At 37.3% G+C, this 20,898-nt stretch overlaps 1 protein-coding gene across 2 annotated transcripts in view; it reads left to right on the top strand.

Moving 5' to 3' along the window:
• PPA2 (inorganic pyrophosphatase 2) overlaps nucleotides 1-20,898 on the top strand; it is a 91,826-nt gene that overhangs the window by 29,629 nt on the left and 41,299 nt on the right. For both annotated transcript variants that reach the window (XM_065877618.1, XM_065877617.1), the window contains 2 exons: nucleotides 3,714-3,800; nucleotides 10,983-11,109. In XM_065877618.1, the coding sequence (XP_065733690.1) occupies nucleotides 3,714-3,800; nucleotides 10,983-11,109 (214 nt within the window). The remainder of the gene's footprint in view (nucleotides 1-3,713; nucleotides 3,801-10,982; nucleotides 11,110-20,898) is intronic.

Here is a 20,898-nt window from a genome sequence, read left to right as displayed (position 1 = left end):
GAATCACTAACTTCAAGATTTCTTCAGTCTTAATGTAATCTCATTGTATTTATTACTTTGAACTTCATTATAAATTTGGTTCAGTGACCCCAAGTTTCATTTAGTACCGCTTCTTAGCTTTATAACCTGGGACCAGTGACTAAATGTCTCTAGGCCTATTTGTTTATCTGTATCATCCTGCCACCTACCCCACAAGGTTATTGTGGATATTGAATGAGATGATCAAAGCAAGTTTAGCCCCGTAGTGAGTGTTCAATAGTATTATCTCGATGATGACACTGTTGCCACTGATTGATATCAGCGGCTAATAGTAAATAGCTTTTGCTCCACATTGAAGCTGGTGAACTTCAGGTAGCGGTTGAGTAGATCTTACTTCCTTTGACTTGATGATAGGAATTCTGATTGATCAGGAAGTAGTTCTCAAGAAGCATCTGTATACCCAGCTCTGTACCATTCAGTGATTTTTTTGAAGAGACTGAAGTACAAGATCATGGTGATTACAGATGTATTGGTTAATATTTATAAGATTGTAAGGTAATGATCTCAAAACCTTCATGAGGGTGAGTAAGGTTTGTTTTAGGCTAGATCAATAATCTATGTATTCTGATTTTTTTTCATAGCTTTATAGCCATCCTTTATATGAGTTTAGCATTATTTGTATTCCTCTTGATAGGTTTTTCAACTCTTTTTAAAGCTTTTCGTGGGTCCCTGCTAAAATTTTTCTATATACTTAACATATATACGTATATACTACTAAGTATATGCCTATGAGTCAGATTGCTAAGTTCTGAGTTACATACCTATTTACTTTACTAGGTATTCACAAATTGTTTACAAAAGAAGTTGTAATAATATATACTCCTACCAGTAGTAGTAGGGTTCCAGGTTTCTTACATCATTACCAGTATTTAGCATTATCAGATTTTTAAGTTTTTGAAATCGCATCTCATTTTGGTTTTAATTTGTATTTCTCTGATCAGACTGGGTATCTTTTCATATATTTGTAAGTCATTCACGTTTCCTCTTTGAATTACCTGTTCCTGTCTTTGACCCATTTTGTATTGCATTGCTCTTTTTCTTATTTAACTGTAGAAGTTATTTCTAAATTCTGGATCTAATCTTTTGTCACTTTTGTGAAGCAAATATTAAGATTTGGAATTTCCTCTTCTGGGTATTTCTTTTCTAGCCTGACTGTGCTTTTCTAGTTGTTTCTCTGCCTAGTTAGATACTTAAAGCTACACTCGAGGGCATAAAGTTTTAAATTTGTCAAGATTTCCTCTCCTAGTGATTGTTTGAAATTATACTGTATTTTCAAGTTAAGTTAGAAGTCATTTAGTATGACTCTCTTTTTGTAGTAAAAAACTGAGCCCTGAAGGTATGGAGTGTTAAAGGCAGGAGTAGAGATAGAAAGAACTCGTATAGTCTTTTTTTCTGGTGAGGGAAATCATGAACCACTCACTCGCCCTAAAACTGACAGCATTGTTATAGCTTAAGAATTTTGCCTGTATGTACTTATTTTCTCAAGAGAAGGAACTAAATTGATAAGTAATGTTGAAAGTGGAGTTTCTGAAGGGAATGTAGACCAATGAACCAATCAACAAACAGAAACACTCACAAAAACCAAATGGAATACCATTTATATGAAGACAGTTTTTGTGTCAGTACCAGAAAGGACTTTTGTAAATATTAAATCCGACCAAAATGGACTAAGTTATCTCATGAATTTGTGAGCTTCCTGTTCTCTGGTAGTATTTATGTAGATTATGAATGACCACTAACAACCATAGAATTCAGGGCTGGGATGTATCTAGCAATTGTCTTATTTAAGCCATTCTTTTTATAGGTGAGGAAACTGAGGTCTGGATGTTTTGGCCAAGGTAGTTTGTGGCTAAAGTAGGACTAGAATCTAGGTATCTTCCTTCAGGCCGGAGTGACTTCTAGCTTATCACATTTGTTCCCTTCTGAGAGTGGGAGTGAGGTTAAGGAAGGTTCAAGAAAGGATTCCTGCATTAGGAAGGAAGAACCTCTCAGATATTTTCTGATTCTGCCTCTGGGTTTTCTAATTCCACTTATACTTCACTTCCATCTTGGCTTCTCCAGCACATTAAGATTAATTTTGTAGCATTTGTGACAAATGCTACACCATTTATCAGCATGGTGTTCTTCAGGGTGTTGACTGTCCTGTTGGTTTCTGTTCCTAACTCCTGGTCAAGGGTAGGTAATCAATAAATATTAACTCAGTGAATGGATGCCTGGTAATAGAAAACAAGAAGCAGTAAGGTCAACCGTAGGAAAATATACTTAGGAGATTCTGAGAGTAAGAGAACTTAAAAGAAGAGAAACATGAATAAGGTTGTATCTGAAAGTAATTGCCATTCAATTACCAAATATTTGTTATCAAAATCTGGGCATCATAACATAATTTTTAATAGCATGTGTTCTAATCTCATTGCCACCATTTAGAATCTGAGCTTGGCAAGTTTAAATTCTGTGCTGCAGTTTACTTATCTGTACAATGGGGTTAATCGTGGTACATTCTTCATGGGATACATGTATGTATATGTGTGTGTATATCACTGGGAAGGTATCTCTCACCTATAACCAATATGTAAGGTTAACAGTTATTTTTATTATCCTTATATTTTATTAGTAGTGCTAGTATTGGGGGTAGTGAAATGTTAGTCGTGGTTTACTGATTTTGCTTTCTGGTAAGGATGGGTCAGTTTATTCCTGAATATGCTATAATTATGATCAGAAGGGAAATACTAGAGTTTATCTAGGGTTTAGCTGTAAATAGGGTTCATTTTAAATTATCTATATAAAATTAGAGGAGCCAATCTTGGATAATCTGAAATTCTAGGTAACATTCTTGAGATGACACAGTCTCTGCACATCTTATAAATCTGAGAGAAATAATTTCAGGGAACTTCTACAGTTTCATTTAGAATCAGCTAATTATGGAGCTTTTGGGGAAGGATAGTGCCTAAGGGATATTGAAGCTTGATAACAAATTTCCGTTATGCTGTTCATTTATAAAAATACTCAATGTATATAGTTTATAGCCAACAGGGTATAATCTTTTCAGTAAACTAAAGAGTTGACACCTTTTCATGGTTTTGTCAAATTTTCGAGATTTGATGACAAAGGTCGAGGATGTTTAAAATGGAATGAAGTGGGACAAAAATGGGTTTTTCTTTCGTAGATACTTGTTCTTTGGTTTATGAAGGGAAAACTGGGTTTGTTCTAGTAGAAGTTACTTAGAGTATAGGAAGTTTATTTTCAAACCTGGAAAGCCAGACCCAATGCTGTTCCATGTCAAAGGAAGCAGTGAGTAGTGGAAGCAGCAGTCCAGACAGTTAGTGGAAACAAGGGCACAGACAACGGGAACATCTGAACTGAAGCTCTAAATAAAAGTGAGCATGATTTTAGACACTGACTAAACTTGGAGGAAGAGTGTATTTGTAAATACCACCCACTTTCAGATGTGATTATACAGACAAATGAAAGACAGAAGGGAGGAAATAGTATGAATCTGTTTTAATTATTATGATGCTTAGGGATGTACTGGCATGTTGGCATTGAGCCTGTTTAATTTCTAAGAATTTTCCCCTCAGATTATGGCTATCTGTAAAACTTCATGGACATGTGGAAAGATTAAGGTACGTTGTAGAGAGTATTAACCCATATTCCACCCCCGCCCTTCTGTTTTTTAGACTTGGGAAGATCCCCGTCGAAAAGATAAGAGCACAGACTGCTGTGGAGATAATGATCCTATTGATGTTTGTGAAATAGGCTCAAAGGTTTGTTGCATAGACTGTTATTCTAACATATGTTCAACTTTATGCATGCCGTAAAACTTCAGTTCTCTTTGGAAGGCACCGATTCTTCAACTCTTCAAAGTTCTAGCCTATTCATCCCTCTGATATCAGTTCTTTTTGTATCTTTACTTCCTTCTCTTAAACTAGGGGTTGGTAAACTACAGCTGGTGGCCGGTCAAATGCAGCTCGCCACCTGTTTTTATAAATGACACAGCTCCAGCCGTTCATTTACATATGGTCTACGGCTGCTTTTGCACCACAGCAGCAGTTGAGGAGTGTAGCAGAGACCGTACAGTCTGCGATGTCTGAATATTTGCTATCTGACCTTCTACAGAATAAGTTTGCTGAGTCCTGTCTTCATCGTCCTTGCCCATTATCCAGACAGGAAGTTCAACACTGATGAAAGCCAGCTGGTACTCTTTTTTTTGTGTGCCTGTTTCCAGGGTGCAGGGTCCCACTGGGGACAAACAAAACCTGAGCTTTCATAGGTTACTGCTACCCATAGAATACTGTGTGTCTTTGCTCACATTCTTCCTTTCTCCTATTTTCTACTGCACTTATTGCCAATACTTATTGTTCTCTGCAGACATTAAACTCCTTGTACTTTGTTCTCACTCCCAGCAGAACATGTTGTCTTTAATTTTGTAGAGCTCATAGAAACCAGCATGTAGGAACCCCCTAACTTTCCCCGTTAGAGTACCAGACACCTGTGCCTGCAGACACTCCTTCTTCCCTTCCTTCTGTTACTCTGAGACCAGGGCTTCCCCCTGTGCTCTAGATCATGTCCCTTCTTGCCTCTTGAGTGACACTATTTTCTTAGCTCTTCTCTGTCCTGTATTTACAATTTCTCTTTCTTTATTGGCTTCCTCCCATATGCCTCCTCTCTTTTTCCTTTTCATAGGAAGACTTGTAAAAAGAGTCAACACTGACCTCTATCTCCTCCTTCCCACTTAATCTTCAACCTATTTCAAAATTGTTTCCGTCCCCCCATCATTTCAGTGAAACTGCTCTTACTAAGGTTACTGGTAGCTTTCTTTTAGCCAAATCCAACTGGCCTGTTTCACAGGTTTTGTCTAACTTGAATTTACCTTAGTATTTTATACCTTTAACCTCATCTTCCTTCTTCAAACAGTCTCTTTGCTTGGCTTTGATTATATCATAATATCTTGGATATCCTCTAATTCTCATTCCTCCTGGGTTTCTTTTGCAAGCTCCTTTCTTCTGCCTGCTCCTTGAGTATTGCTTCCCTTGAGGGTTGTGCCCTGGTTCACCTCTTCTTCACTTCGTGTCGCGACTCCCTTGGTGATCCAGTCCCAAGCATTCATGGTTTTGCTCTCAAATTAATGTCCAGCTCAGACCTACGTTCTCAACTACTACACCTACACTTGAGTGTCTCCCAGGCGCCTCAAACTCATTGTGTCCGAAACTGAATTCATTGTTTCCTCCTGTCCACATGAAGGACGTCTCTCCTCCTTCCCTCCTGACCTCCAGGTTCTTGAGCCAGAAACTGACAGGACATCCTTGATCGTCCTTTGCTTCTCTTTATCCTGTTAGTCATGAAATACTGATTCTATTGTTCTAAATGGCCTTTAAATCTCTTTCTTTCCATTATCACTGCAGCCAGCTTTGTCTAGTCCTCAATTATATTGCACTTGAATTATTCCTACTACTGACCAGTTTCCTTGCCGAGTCTTATTTTCCCTCCCGATTCCAGATTCTTTTCCAGCTCTACTCTTTTTGAGTCCCTGTCCCCTCCTTTTCTGACTTCCTCTCCTGCCACTGTTCGTCTGCAGCTGTACCGAACTTCCAATTCCTATAATGTATCTGCCGTCACTCATGTACAGGCCTTCACACAAGCTGTTCCCTTTATGTAGAATGGAATATTCTCTTCCTTCACTTTATTTGACTTTCCCCTTCTTTTCACCTTACCTCCCCCTGCTCATCCTTCGGATCTCAGCTGTAATATCACTTCCTCTCAGAAGTCTCCCTTTGCCCTCTGTACACTAACATACTTGCTCTCTGATCTGTGCTTCCTCAGTACCAATAGTGCTGTGTTTTTGGTCTAATTGTCTCCTCCGAGATGGCAGTGAGCTCTGTGAGGATGGGACTCACCGTTACAGTGTGTAACTCAGTGCCTGGCACAGGGCGTATGCTTAATGTAAGACGTTCCAAATGCAATAATTACTTGAGTCATATTCTTCTAGCTGAGGTTAAATCGGTTTTCTCTGGAAACTCATATTAGCACTTTTAGGCTTCCAGAATGTTATTCAGTGAATAGTGTCCTCTGATTCTTTGTCACTTTGTTTATTTACTGTGTTCTTCTGTTACTCTTCTCTTTTCTTTCTCGTCTTCTTCCTCATTCTCCTTTCTTATTCCTCCTCCTTTCCTCCTCTTCATCCTCTTCTTTAACTTTCTATTCCTTCTCTTTTTGCTTTTTCTCCTCCTATTCTTCTACTTCCTTCTTTTTTTCTTCCTTGTACTTTTATTCTCTTCCACCACCCCGCCCTTCCCCCACCCCTCCCCCGGATTCTTTTCCTTCCCTCTGTCTCTTACTCCTTTCCTGCAGGGGAGCTTCCCATCCAACTTAGATTTCTAGTTTACACCCAGATAAGGACAAATAGGGGCTAGAGTTCATGCTTGTGTTACTCTATAATTCCTTTATCTCTCCAGCAGAAATATGGCCAGATTGTTCGCTTTATTTCAAATTTAAGCTATCGTTTACAAATTTAGTTTTTGGCCTTTTTTCTCCAGAGGGGGTAGTGAAGTGTGTATAAAATGAATAGATTAGAAGGAAGAATATAAATATTTCAATGAGTACCTCCTTTGTTCCAGATGCTATGCTATATACATTGGGTCAGTTTCCTGTGTCTTATTTTATGATAAGAAGAGTCACTAAATTAAATAACATTGCATCGATGGAAAGGTTATATAGTAGAAAACCCTAATTCTTTTTATTTTATTGAAGTATAGTTGATTTACAATATTTTGTGTTAATTTCTGCTGTACAGCAAAGTGATTCAGCTATACATATATATACATTCTTTTTCATATTCTTTTCCATTATGGTTTATCACATATATTGAATATAGTTCCCAATGCTATGCAGTAGGACCTTGTTGTTTATCCATTCTATATATAATAGCTTACATCTGCTAATCCCCAAATCCCTATCCATCCCTCCCTACCACCCCTACTCCTTGGCAACCACAAGTATGTTCTCTGTGTCTGTGAGTCTGTTTCTGTTTCGTAGGTAAGTTCGTTTGTGTCATATTTTAGATCCCACATATAACAGATCATATGGTATTTGTCTTTCTCTTTCTGACTTACTTCATTTAGTATGTTAATCTCTAAGTCCATCCATGTTGTTGCAAATGGCATTATTTTGTTCTTTTTTTATGGCTGAGTAATATTGCATTGTATATATGTGCCACATCTTCTTTATCCATTCATCTGTCAGTAGACATTTTGGTTGCTTCCATGTCTTGGCTATTGTAAATAGTGCTGCCATGAACATAAGGGTGCATGTATCTTTTGGAAATTACAGTTTCGTCTGGGTATATGCCCAGGAGTGGGATTGCTGGATCATATGGCAACTCTATTTTTAGCTTTTTGAGGAACCTGTGTACTGTTTTCTGTAGTAGCTGCATCAACGAACATTCCCACCAACAATGTAGGAAGGTTCCTTAGAAAACTCTTACTCTGAAGGTATAATCCTTGGGGCCACTCAGTTTATATTAAGTGCAGATTATTAAGTTAATTTAAATCCTTGTGCCAGATATTAAACGTAAGCAAAAAGATTAAATGAAAGTATCTTATTTTCACTGATGTAAAAATTTGTCAGTGAGCACGTAATTAATGAGACTGGTAACTGGAAATCATGAAAATCTCGGAACCTGATAAACTGATTTGACTTAGTAACACTAAGTCATTATTGACAAAACAAGGAAATCTAAGAAAACTTGATATACAGGCTTTTAAATAAACGTATCAAAGTCACTAAATATGTGGAATAAAATTAAAGGTTTTAAATGTAAGTGATTTGTAACAAGGTATACATCATTAATCTTGAAAGCATACTTTTGTATGCAGAGAGCAGTCCCTGGTTGACAGCCAGCAAATTTAGGGGGAACCTCAGTCCTACAATTGCAAAGAATTGCATTTAAATGGGTTCTTTCTTAGAACCTTCAGATCAGAGCCTAGCCTGGCCAACACCTTGATTTTGGCCTTGTCAGGCCATGAGCAGAGGATCTAGCTGTGTTGTGCCTAAACTCCTGACCCATGGAAACTGTGAGATAATATACACTATTTTAAGCCTTTTGATTTATAATAACTTGTTACACTACAGTAAAAACCTAATACACAGGATAACAGGCTTTACGCAGTTTTACTTTCCATAGTTTTATATTGATTGGGTCCGGTTGAAGTTTTACCCCTCATTCTTCAAATTCTAAATCAGCACAGAAGTTTTGTTGTAGACCACTATTACATTCTGCCCATTCCAGGTTCCCAGGAGTTAGCAGTTGACAAGTGTGAGCAGATAAGTACAGGTAGAGCCCAGAGAGAAAAAATACTAATATCTGTGGAAGACCTCTTGTGTTCTAGTTCATGCATCTGTTGTTTCCTTTGCTCTTTATCTTTACATCAAGGAGTAAGTCATGTGATCTCCATTTTACTGTGGAGAAACCAAGTCCTAAAATATTGTGTGAAGTAGTTGCCCTCAGTCACCTCTAGGAATGGTGGAGGAAGAATTTGACCCCATATATTTGTGACTTAAAAATCCTGTCTTTTGAAGTATTTTTATAATAGCTAGAAAAGTCTGTAATAACCCTAGTCTGATTCTGCCTGAAATCTTTGAGGCATACCTACATTCTTGTTTCATAGTGTCGACTCATTTTTGAAACATGGTCAACTGTATGATTCCCAAGGAATTAGTAACAGAATCTTCTGTGTACATTAATTTCCTCGCAGGGTAGACTGAGGGTTTTATAATGGAACTGAGGCAATAGGATTTATCTTATATCCAAAGCAATTTATTCTTTTAGTTAATGAGGCCCGAAAAAATATTTAGTAAACATGAAGTAAGTACTTAATTGCCATCTAAACAATAGGCCTTTGTTGGGACTACAGCTCCTTTATCTTGCTTCGGGCTATGCCTGGCTAGTCCTTAAATCATCTATAAGGAACATCATAGAAGAAAGCCTCTTTTAACACCACATATGTAAATGAGCAAAGGAAAAGGAGCAGAGTCCTGGAAGTTGTTAATAGACTTAGAATCACAGATACAGAAATTTTTAAGTTAAGTTCTTTGAGAAGTGTTATTCATTTGGTATCTAACATTATGTGTTCTGCAAAATTTGTTGAATTGCTTTAGACTGAATTGAATTGTGGGGTATTCAGAAGAATTTTACCATTTGTTTTTAAGCATCTTATCCTGAGTTTTTGGTTTGATTGAGAGAATTTCCTTTCCAGTTTTTAAAGTGTTATTGCAAGGCAGTGGTTTGTCTAATCCCTTTCTGTTGCTTATGAGATCAGAGGGCATTTATCATTCTGATGAAACTTGGTAATTCCCAGACATGCTTCCTGCTTGCCCTTTTAACCATAAAAGTCTCAAATCTGCTCTTATGTTGTATGAAATTTCAAAGTAAGTTAATTCTTGTGAATAAAAATAAAACAATTTAGAAGGTGCCTTTAAAAACTATATATGATTCCCAGTAATTCTGATAGACACCCCTGTCACCAAAGTCTGCTGCAGGCTCCTCAGCTTTGGCACTATTGACATTTTGGGTGGATGATACTGTAATAGGAGACTGTCCTGTGCAGCATCCCTGGCCTCTTCCCCGCTAATATGCTAATAATACCCCCCCCCCAGTTGTGACAACCCAAAATGTCCCCAGCATTGCCACATGTCCTCTAGAGGGCAAAATTGCCTCTGGCTGAGAAGCAGGGATGCAGTTCATCACTGAGTTAACCAATGGAACCACCTTTCATTGATGATTATGTGATAACTTTGAACATTTTTGTTTTATAAAGGACCTCCTGGCATGAGGTGTGTAAGTCTCCCCAACAAGATTGTAAACCTTTAAGAAATGGGATGCTTTCTTTCTGTATACATAGTGTCTAATATGGTGCTGGGCACTAAATAGAGCCCAGACATGTGAGAGTCTGGCTAATATAATTGTGCATATTCTCCTAAAAGTGGTATTTCAGTTTAGTTTATACAGTCACATTAATCTGTTGGATAAACTAATTGCACTTTCATGCAGATTTATATTAAGATTTCAGATTCATTTTGCAAATGTTCTGAAAGGATTTATTTGACTTTATGGTTTAAGATCTGTTCTTTTCTCTCAAATAATTTCAAGACACAACAGTGACTTTCCTTTGCATACCTTGATTTCCAGATGTAAAGCTGAATTTTGAATCATGAAGGAATTATTCTGAAGCATGTGTTCAGATTTCAGCTTACAGTGAAATTCTATAGCCGACTAAACCTTTAAAAATAAAAGGCTATAGAAAGAATGCACGCATATAAGCTTGGCATTGGCAACTTGAGGGAACCACTGAAATAACTTTCTTTAGTACAAGGAACATCTGCTTCAACATCGTGCTGTTTCTTGGTTTCACTTAAAATCTTTTTAAAGCATTTTATGAAACCTGCTTTGTCTCTGTCTTTAACATTTTAATAATTCTTTCATTGTCATTCATTATCTTAAGGCTGTATTCAGATATGATAAAAATTTACTTTTCACTAGTAACTGATAAATATTATTTGCAAAAAAGGTACTATAAAGCAGTTTCAAAGGATTCTCATGTCTTTTTACCCCCAAGTTTCAAAGGATTCTCATGTCTTTTTACCCCCAAGCAGCAGAAGCCAGATTTATATTATCACATGATATACATGACTTTATTTTCTGCTTATTAGTATGAGTTTTCTAGGCCTAGTACATTAAATTTTAAGATCTATAAATAATTTCATTTTCCAGAAAGGGATCAAGACATCTTTTGTAAGAAGGATATCATAAAAGGCTTTAGGACTGTGTTTACAATAATTTTAATTATTAAGTTTCAGTCTATAGTGCTTTTAATCTTTCATATAGATTTTTATGATATATGAGTAAATTTCTCCAAAGCCTGGCAAATGCTGAATTTCTTTTCTCTTTAAAGGTTCTTTCTCGTGGAGATGTTGTTCATGTGAAGATCCTTGGAATTTTGGCTCTTATTGATCAGGGTGAAACAGATTGGAAATTAATTGCTATCAATGTGAATGATCCTGAAGCCTCGAAGTTTCATGGTAAGTCTGTAACTTTACAGAAACAGAAGTAAATCAGTGTGTCATTGGAATTCTTAGAATTTAAAAGAGGCTCATGTAGAACACAGTGTATATTTTGGGAGTTAAACTTACACGTTTTGTTTTCTAATTCTCTCTCCATGGACTATAAAGGGCAATTCAATATGATTGTGTCTGAGTTATGTCGTACTGCTGGGAGGAGCAAGAGAACGAAAAGGAGTGCAGACAGACAGACGATACTTCAGATTAAGAAAGTACAATCTATGGGTTCCCTTCCCCCTCACCTCCTTCCCTCCCGCCCTTCATTCTTTTCTTTCTTAAGTCTCTCTTTCATTCATTTGAGTAACAGGAAAAATAAAAAAACAAAAAGGGGAGTGTTCATCAAAGACATAAGCTGTCTTTGCGTTACGCGGGCCTCTCACTGTTGTGGCCTCTCCCGTTGCGGAGCACAGGCTCTGGATGTGCAGGTTCAGTGGCCATGGCTCACGGGCCCAGCTGCTCCGCGGCACGTGGGATCCTCCCAGACCGGGGCACGAACCCGTGTCCCCTGCATCGGCAGGCAGACTCTCAACCACTGCACCACCAGGGAAGCCCCATAAGCTGGTTTTATACCTAGTTTTTGTTCTGTCTTGTACAGGTGAAGGGAAAGATAACGGCCCTCTAACAAAATTTTGATGTCCCAGAAATTTAAGTTCCAGAAGTTTGGTATGATAAAGAGTTAACTTTCTTTGGTGTCGGACAGACTTCAGTTTGCGTTCTGGCTGTGCTACTTTCTACTTGAGTGACTTTGGATAGATCATTTAACCTTTCTGAATTTCAGTTTGCTCATCTAATAATGTAGGTAATTATTCCTACTTGTGAGCTTGTTGGCAGTATAAGAGATGATTTACTTAAAGCATCTGGCTGTCATATGAAGTGTTGGGTGTATGGCCACTATTATTATTCTCTTACCAATTTTTTTCCCCTAGTTTTCTAACCTTTTTCCTTTCAGTTTCATCCTTATTTGGGATCCTGGTCTTTTCTAGACCTCAATTCTTATCTCAATTTGAAAATATACCATTTCTCAGTTGACTGAAACTCATTAACACTTACATTTTAAACTGTCTTAATTTATGTGCATTTAAAACCTTTTCTTCACCATGGAGCAGGAGGGAGAAGTACAGAGAGGGAAACTCCTGATGCAGAAAGCACACTTTGCAGACTTTCTGGTTTTACACAGAGCTGCACTAGCAAGAGGGATGTGTAAAAGCTGTTCTTAGGGATTTTTTGCCATTATAATTGTGCATGCTCAATTTAACGTAAGCATTGCCACTGATCAACATTGCTTTTTGAAATGCACCAACATGTAAGCATAGCTGCATCTAATAAAGGAAGTGTTTTCTTAAAAAAAACAAAAAACTTCTTGCGCATGGAACAACAAGAGAGATTTTATGCCATTCTTGCTTGTAATTGAGAAAGGGAGGGGTCTGATCGGGTGAAGTACATATAACCTCAAGGTCAAAACTAAAACATGACAACTACAATTAAAATATGAGACTCAAGCCCATAAACCATATGTTTTTCTTATCTATTTCATTATTTTGCACTGGATTTCTTTATTATTGTATTTCTCACATATATATGTATGCATGTATATATGTATACATATGTAACAAGAGTAAATCAATACCCAATTTAAAAGATTTTTAATACATAAGCTGCTCCTCAGATGAGAACTGATAATATAATGATGCAACAGCCAGCAAAAGCAAACTGTTCAACTAATTCATTTGTGACGTGGCACACTAAAGTCACGAAACTCTACTGAGGGATGTCCCTTTAAACTGGAGAGGCTGAGAGTCTAAGGAAACTAGTCTTTAGCTCAGTACTGTTGGAGATGTGATTTAACACCTCAAATTCCCTAACATATGTCAAACACTGGTGCCTGTCCTAGTACATATTATTAGTCTTAATTTAGAAGAATCTCAAAGGATTTAAATAAATTGCCTAGGGACTTCCCTGGTGGCACAGTGGTTAAGAATCCACCTGCCAGTGCAGGGGACACGGGTTCAATCCCTGGTCCGGGAAGATCCCTTGTGCCGCGGAGCAGCTAAGCCCGTGCGCCACAACTAACTGAGCCTGCGCTCTAGAGCCCACGAGCCACGACTACTGAAGCCCGCGCGCCCAGAGCCTGTGCTCCGCAAGAAGAGAAGCCACCACCATGAGAAGCCCGCGCACTGCGAAGAAGAGTAGCCCCCGCTCACTGCAACCAGAGAAAGCCTGTGCAGCAACGAAGACCCAACGCAGCCAAAAATAAATAAATTTTAAAATAAATAAATAAATAACTTGTCTAAGTTTGCACATTTAGTAAATAGTGGAACCATGATTTGAACTCATTTCAGTCTGATGAGAAAGTCCATTGTCCCATCTACCATGCTATTCTGCACAATTCATATTTGTGTAATTTACAGTATTTGTAGCTAGCAGCATTGAAACCAGATTACACAGTATAAAGTACCTTACTGCTACAGTTTCCCAAGGGTTAGAATGAAAAAATATAACTGTATTTTCACTTTTTTTCTGTTTATACCCCAAATGGAGACGGCTTGCACTTTGGGCATCCTCTTCTAAATTCTTGCTGTGTATGCTTATACAGAGAGACATGCAGAAATACTGAAACCGTGACATGCAGAAATATTGAAGCTTATTTTGGTTGAGATGAAATTATCAGACTAGAATAATTAAAATTATTGTTTTGAAAGGCAAAAAGTACTTTTTTTTCCATTACACTAAAAGGGAACACATACATTATCTTCATCTTAAGAAATACAGCAGTGCTTCTTTATAATAACTTTTTTAAATCTTAAAAGACTAGATGAGTAACTATTGACATATTTTGCTCTGAAATGGTAGCTGACATTGTGCTTTGTGTTTATTTCCAGAATGAATAAGGTATACAGGGGAAAATGGATTATTTAAGGATATTTGCATATTATTTACACTGAGTAGTTCCAATACTTAAGTACTCTTATATATCTAGATTTTGTAAGATAAGTTCTGTAGTTTTAAGAGTTATAAGTGTTTTCTTTTGTGACTTCTCATTTCTTTTACCTCCACGTTACTGTACATACTCCACATATTCCACGTTTCTTCTCTCCTCTTTTATTCGATAGAGACCCAAGAAAAAGAATAGATGTAGGCGCAAATTGAAAGGGTGAAGAGTCTGCAGTATAAATTTTTTTTTTAATCCTAAATCATGGAATACTAGGTAACCCTATGTAGCAGCTTTTATTTTTCATTGAAACTGAAATTTGGTTTATATTTACCATATCTCTCTAACATCATCCAGCTCTCCTCTGCAACGATTTCAGACAAAAGACAGAGTTTCTGTTGTCCTGCTGCTCAAGCAAATATTAATGGACAGAAATCATTCCTAACCTTACTTTTTTTCTTCACTACTTAGCCTGGTGTGTTGTTTGTGTTTTCATTAGCACCTGTAAAGGGGGGAATTGGAGGGGATGAGAACTGAAAGATGCTCACTAATCACAGGGGTTGAAAGCTTCCTAAATTTGTGAAGGAATTTTTACAAAATTAGTTTCTATGAAAAGTTTGGTGCTATTCTCTATCTACTATAAATCTTTAAAAATTAATCAACAGTATTTAATCTGAAACCAAGCAACTTTTAAACATTTTATTGTGTCCCTCCCACGTGTACCTTCTGAAATCACAAACAGAAGACTTTGGATGGCATTTTTTTTAATTATAAAAAATAGTCATATATTTGGAAATAAAAACTCAGAAGTATAAAAAGCGTATATAAAATGAAAAAAAAAAAAAAAAGCGTATATAAAATGAAAAGTAATGTTCTCCTTCCTACTTTTTCATCCCCACCCCCCTAGACTTACTTCTCATATCTTCTTCCCCATATGTTTTTAGTTCTCAAGTGGTTGCTTCTGTTCTGTAATCAGTGTGCTCACATCTCTCTTTCTTTTCCCTGTTAACTTAAGTTGCTGCTTTCAAAGATTAGGAATTTACCATCTTATACATCTCTCAATTTTGTTATCATATTTCTTCTTCTGTTATCTTAATAACTCTAGGTATTACACTTTGAGCTGTATTTATTGCTTCATTAATTTTGAACGGTAACTCGTGGCTGCCCAGTGTAAAACCAGGGCATTCAGGTTTCTGTACTTCTTTCCTTCTCTGCCCCTTACAACCCAGCTTCCCTCAGCTACACTAGGAGTTCTACAGTGTAAACATTTGTAATGCATAGGTTCTGTTCTTTAACCATAACTGTTTTTCATGTTTTGTCTCTTGAATCTGAAAGTTGAAAACTAATAAATAACATTTACAGTATTTATGTGACTGTCATTCACTTCATTTATCATACTGTTTATCGAATGACTGGTTTTAGACGGGCTGTACCCTTGAGCCTGCTGCATAGCTATTATCATGGGGTTTCTTTTCGTTGCCTTTCTGGGTTATTAGTTCATTGCCTTTCTGGGTTATTAGTTCTATTCTTTCTTAGATTCTTTGATGCCCTCTACTTTACTTTCCTTTTTCATTGTTGGCTGGTGTACATTTTCCAAAAATTTTTACAGAAAATGCATGGGAGATTGATTTCATACGTGTCAGAGTCCATACATGTCAGAAATGGTTTGTTTTGGTGGTCAACTTCTCCTTAAATAACTTTAAAATATCGGATGCAGTAACTTTAAATATAAATGACTGTATATCAGTTGAAATTTCTATCACAACGGAGTGATTTTTTAACAGTTTAAACATTTGTCATCTATACTTGACATTTTTATTCAATGGGAAGAAGAATTAAAAACATGTAGGGAAGGGTAACTATCTGGACATTCTTTAAAATTCTGTAGTTTTCTGAGGATGTGTGTAATACAGAAATTTATAGAGAAATTTTTTTATTATTTCCTATATATAATTGTTATTTAGACATTTAAAAAATAAGTCCCTCCTATTAATTTCTACTACCTTAAGAAAAAGGAGCTGTCTTTGACATGGTCAGTACCTGTTTCTTCTTTTCTGAAAACAAAAAAGTGTGTTTTAATTTATAGACAGTATGTTTTATCTATCTATCTATATATTTTTTGGTGTATTCAGACACATTTGTATTTCTGTAAGGAAGTTCTGGGGTTGTGGGGTTTTTTTAAGCAATTTTTATTACTCTTTAATTTTTATACATGTAGTTCTAGATGTATCATGCTTGAAGTGTGATACCAATATTTTAAAATTTATTTATTTATTTTTGGTTGTGTTGGGTCTTTGTTGCTGTGTGCAGGCTTTCTCTAGTTGCGGTGAGCGGGGGCTACTCTTCCTTGCTGTGAGCGAGCTTCTCATTGCGGTGGCTTCTCTTGTTGCAGAGCACAGGCTCTAGGCACGCGGGCTCAGCAGTTGTGGTACGCGGGCTGTAGGGTACACGGGCTCAGTAGTTGTGGCTCGCGGGCTCTAGAGCGCAGGCTCACTAGTTGTGGTGCACGGGCTTAGTTGCTCCGCGGCATGTGGGATCTTCCTGCACCAGGGCTCGAACCAGTGTCCCCTGCATTGGCGGTTGGACTCTTAACCACTGTGCCACCAGGGAAGCCCTGTGGTTGTTTTATTTGTTAGGAAATAACTTCTTTGATCCTAATGAACATGTACAGACTTTGGTAGACTGTAATATCCTATTTTAATGTTTATAGTTTTTTAAACTTTGACTTGACTGAACTAAAACTAGCCATTGCATCAGAGAATACATTTCAGTTGGAAGGAAACTGTGGTTGCTGGCTATATTTCTGTAATTTTAACATTGTTATTTAAATATTCAAGTTTTGCCTTCTGAAAGTTGAGTAGCAACTTTGAAAATCTAAAAAATTTCTAAACAGCATTTGAAAACAAATTCCTCATACACCCTGATAGAAAATTGGTCACTTTGGCTGGCTCATTATCACTTGGTGAGCACTAAGACCATTTAATGTACTGTAATTAGGTTCCAGCCCCTAATGCTCTTAATGGTACCTTAATGACCTGAAAGAGTTAATAAGACTCCCAGGGCACCTAAATTGTTCCTAGAGAATGCCTTGGCTGTTAGGGATAATAGTGCTTGGTTCTGAAATAACCAAGTTCAGAGCTTTTTAAGAAGATGGAAATGCTAGGGCATATGTAATTTCTCTCTTGGTTAAACTAACCACCTTCTATAATATCGAGCTTCAGATACTCACCAAACAGATGTTTGAGCCTCTTCAGGACCACCAATGATGCCTAAGGCCCTTATGTCAGGAGAAGTAATATCATGAGGTAATTTAAGCCTAGAAGCTATGTCAACTTGCAGAGCAATAAAGATTTCTTTTGATTGGTATTAAATAAATGAAAACTATTGTCTGATGTCCTGTAATAAATATTGCCTGTGCAGTGATGTTAAAGTTTTCAAAAATTGAAAATTAGAACAATTATATTGATGTAGATACATTCTGGGATGAATAAATTACATGAGTAATAAGGGAATTATTTTAAATGAGGCAGTTGGGACTTTTTCAAAGGCCAGCATTGCACTTGTCCTGAAATTATCAGAATTTATATGTATTTCATATTTGTAGAATTTCAACTTACATTTAAAGAAATTTGAAAGTCAAATAAAACTATGTAGTTTCTTTTATTTTCTTTCAAGGCAGGAACAAACACATGGAAACCAAATCTATTTGACTTACATTTTCATGTGCTAAATAAACAATTCTAGTGCCCCTGCAATTATTATTTTAAAAATAAGCCAAATTAATAAGGTATTTAATTTCCTTACTTCCTAAAACACAAGTTAACCTTATCATTTAGGGAAAAAATAGGGCACAGCATATTAATCTTAAGAGAAAATATTCACATTAACCTTTGTAACCGGAAAGAATGGTGTTCTCTTTGCTTTCCTTTGCGTGTATTCTTTGGCACAGAAAGGGGCCGGCATGTCACCATTGTCGTCCTAAAAGCTGTAAAATTTCTGGAACAATTACTGTATGTCGAGGAACTATGCTGAGTGCTTCTTTTGGAATATCTGTTGAATGTTTACCTAAGTTCAAGCAAGATGTGCTAGTGTTCCCTTTTTTGTTTCAGATTGGGAACCTGAGGGCACTGGTGGTTGGGGGTGGGCATTGGTCAGTGACTTCCCTAAAGGCTGTGGGAGCCACTGCATCGCATTGATGCTCGGAAAAGTATTTGTGGCCTTGGACTATCTTGCTTTCTGGGAGCGCTGACCACTTGCTCTTCAATAGTTGAGGTATCAGTGGGATAATTATGATTAGAAGTCCCAGTAAAAGATGGCTCTTTTGATCTTCATTCCTTTGATTTCATTAATAGGTATGGCTTAATAGGCATGGGTGGGTAGGGATGGGATGTGGGAGGAGGCAGTTGAGGAACGGGGACAAATCAAGTAAAATGTACTATAATTAAGAATAGAATTAAATTACTGGGAATCATTTGCCTCTTTATTTAAAAAAATTAATTTATTTATTTATGGCTGTGTTGGGTCTTCGTTTCTGTGCGTGGGCTTTCTCTAGTTGTGGCAAGCGCGGGCCACTCTTCATCACAGTGCGTGGGCCTCTCACTATCGCAGCCTCTGTTGTTGCGGAGCACAGGCTCCAGACGCGCAGGCTCAGTAATTGTGGCTCACGGGCCCAGTTGCTCCGCATCATGTGGGATCCTCCCGGACCAGGGCTCGAACCCGTGTCCCCTGCATTGGCAGGCAAGCTTTCAATCACCGCGCCACCAGGGAAGCCCCATTTGCCTCTTTTTTGAACCTTGACCTCTTCCAGTGTTTTTTCAGGCTTCAGTCATATTCCTACGATGTGAAGAGTAGGGGAGGCCTAAATTCTAAAATCCTCTCTTGTATGTATTAGTTATCTGACCTTGGGAAAGTCATGTAATCTCCTTTTTTTTTTTTTTAATTTCCTTTTTCCCTCCAGCACATGTTCCCAATACACGAATAAGCTTTTTCTTTTTTTTTTTTACAAATGTATTTATTTTTTTATTATTTATTTATTTATTTTCGGCTGAGTTGGGTCTTTGTTACTGCAACGCGGGCTGTCTCTAGTTGCTGCGCACGGGCTTCTCATTGGGGTGGCTTCTCTTGTTGCAGAGCACAGGCTCTAGGGCGTGCGGGCTTCAGTAGTTGTGGCTCGTGGGCTCAGTAGTTGTGGCTCGCAGGCTGTAGAGTGCAGGCTTAGTAGTTGTGGCTCACGGGCTTAATTGCTCCGCGGCATGTGGGATCTTCCCGGACCAGGGGTTGAACCTGTGTCCCCTGCACTGGCAGGCGGATTCTTAACCACTGCGCCACCAGGGAAGTCCCTCACATAACCTCTTGAAGCTTTCTTCATTTCTAAAGTTGTGGGATTGATCTTCTAATCAGTAAGTGACCCCTAGAGCTTTTCTTCTCTAACTTTTGGTTGTTTTAGGAATATTTCAATCCATTATTTAGACAGGCTAAAGCCTGTCTTCTTCTAAAATAGAAAGACCTAAATTATCTTCAGAGTTAGTGCTGAATGAAACGCAGTTTAAGTTAAAGATCATGAGATAGATTTCTTGGGGACATTGGCACATTTTTAGGTACTTTAGGGAAGCTGTTAAGTGGTGGAGCTGAAACTTCAGTGAAAGTCTGGCTGACCCAAAGCCTTAGCTTTTAGCTACTTGGTTATGTGGTTCTAGTTAAAATTAGATTAGAAAACCATTTGGATTTCTGTGTTACAAGGCACCTGGATGGTTTTCATTTTACTGGTCATGTAAAATTTCTTGTGAAATGGTAAAAAATATTTATATTTTGGGAAAGAAATCTACCAAGTCTTTTCCAAGAAGTTTTTCTGATACAATACAAATAGGCTTCTATCTTTGTTTGGTTTTAACTTATTTTGAAGTATATTTCCATTTTTCATGATGTTAACATATATTTTTAGTATAGATGTTGATAAGAGTAGAATTTGTGGAAAAGGAGAATAGAGAAAGAAAAGGCAACTAAAATGAAGGATACTATTCATTAGTCTGTGTGCTATTAAGCATAGATATGCAGAACAGCGTGGGAAACATGAGAACCTTTTAGGGATCCCATGTAAGTGTAGCTATTAAAACATTTCTCTGAGCTGGAACCTCTATTTGTGATGATACAGTAAATATTATGGAACAGAACTGTTACTTCTTGTGAATGTTTATAAAATGTCATTAAAAACGTATGTTCTCACTTCCCACAGACTTTGTTTGGAGGCCGGTCTTGCACACATTTAGCTCTGTGAGAGCAGCATCTACAGCATTGGAACGAGAGCTTTGTGCATTTATGTCACTTCCTTTGGTGGCATCCCTTAGAATTGGAAACTCCTTTTTTACTTTGTTTTTACTCTCTTTGGACAGAATTTCAAACATGAGCACATTTTCTAGTATCTTTTTTTTTCTTTTAAATAATATGGGCAAGGAGATATGGCACTACATTTGTGTTACTGTTTTTTATCTAAAAATAAAAACAAAAATCCTCAGCTGATTATATGCTTTCCTTACTTCCTGTTGTGGTCTGGTGGAGATAATGCCAGTGAAAACAGCATTTTCATTTTTTTTTCCCCCTCTGGATCATTTTCATGGAAGTACAGGTGGTTCTCTATATGGGGATGTGGATAGGAAGTTAATGATGTGACTGTATATATAGTTTGATAAATATCCCTGGGTGACCCTGATGGGTTCCTCCAAGTTGAGAACCATTCTGTTAATCTATTCTTCTTTGCTGGTTGGATAATCCAGTCTTGGAACTAGAATAATTGATAACAATTTTGATATATGTTCAGTTAGGAG

This window comes from Phocoena phocoena, chromosome 5, assembly GCF_963924675.1.
Source record: "Phocoena phocoena chromosome 5, mPhoPho1.1, whole genome shotgun sequence".
NCBI classification, from domain to species: Eukaryota; Metazoa; Chordata; class Mammalia; order Artiodactyla; family Phocoenidae; genus Phocoena; species Phocoena phocoena.
This window is presented reverse-complemented; position numbering and strand designations above follow the sequence as displayed.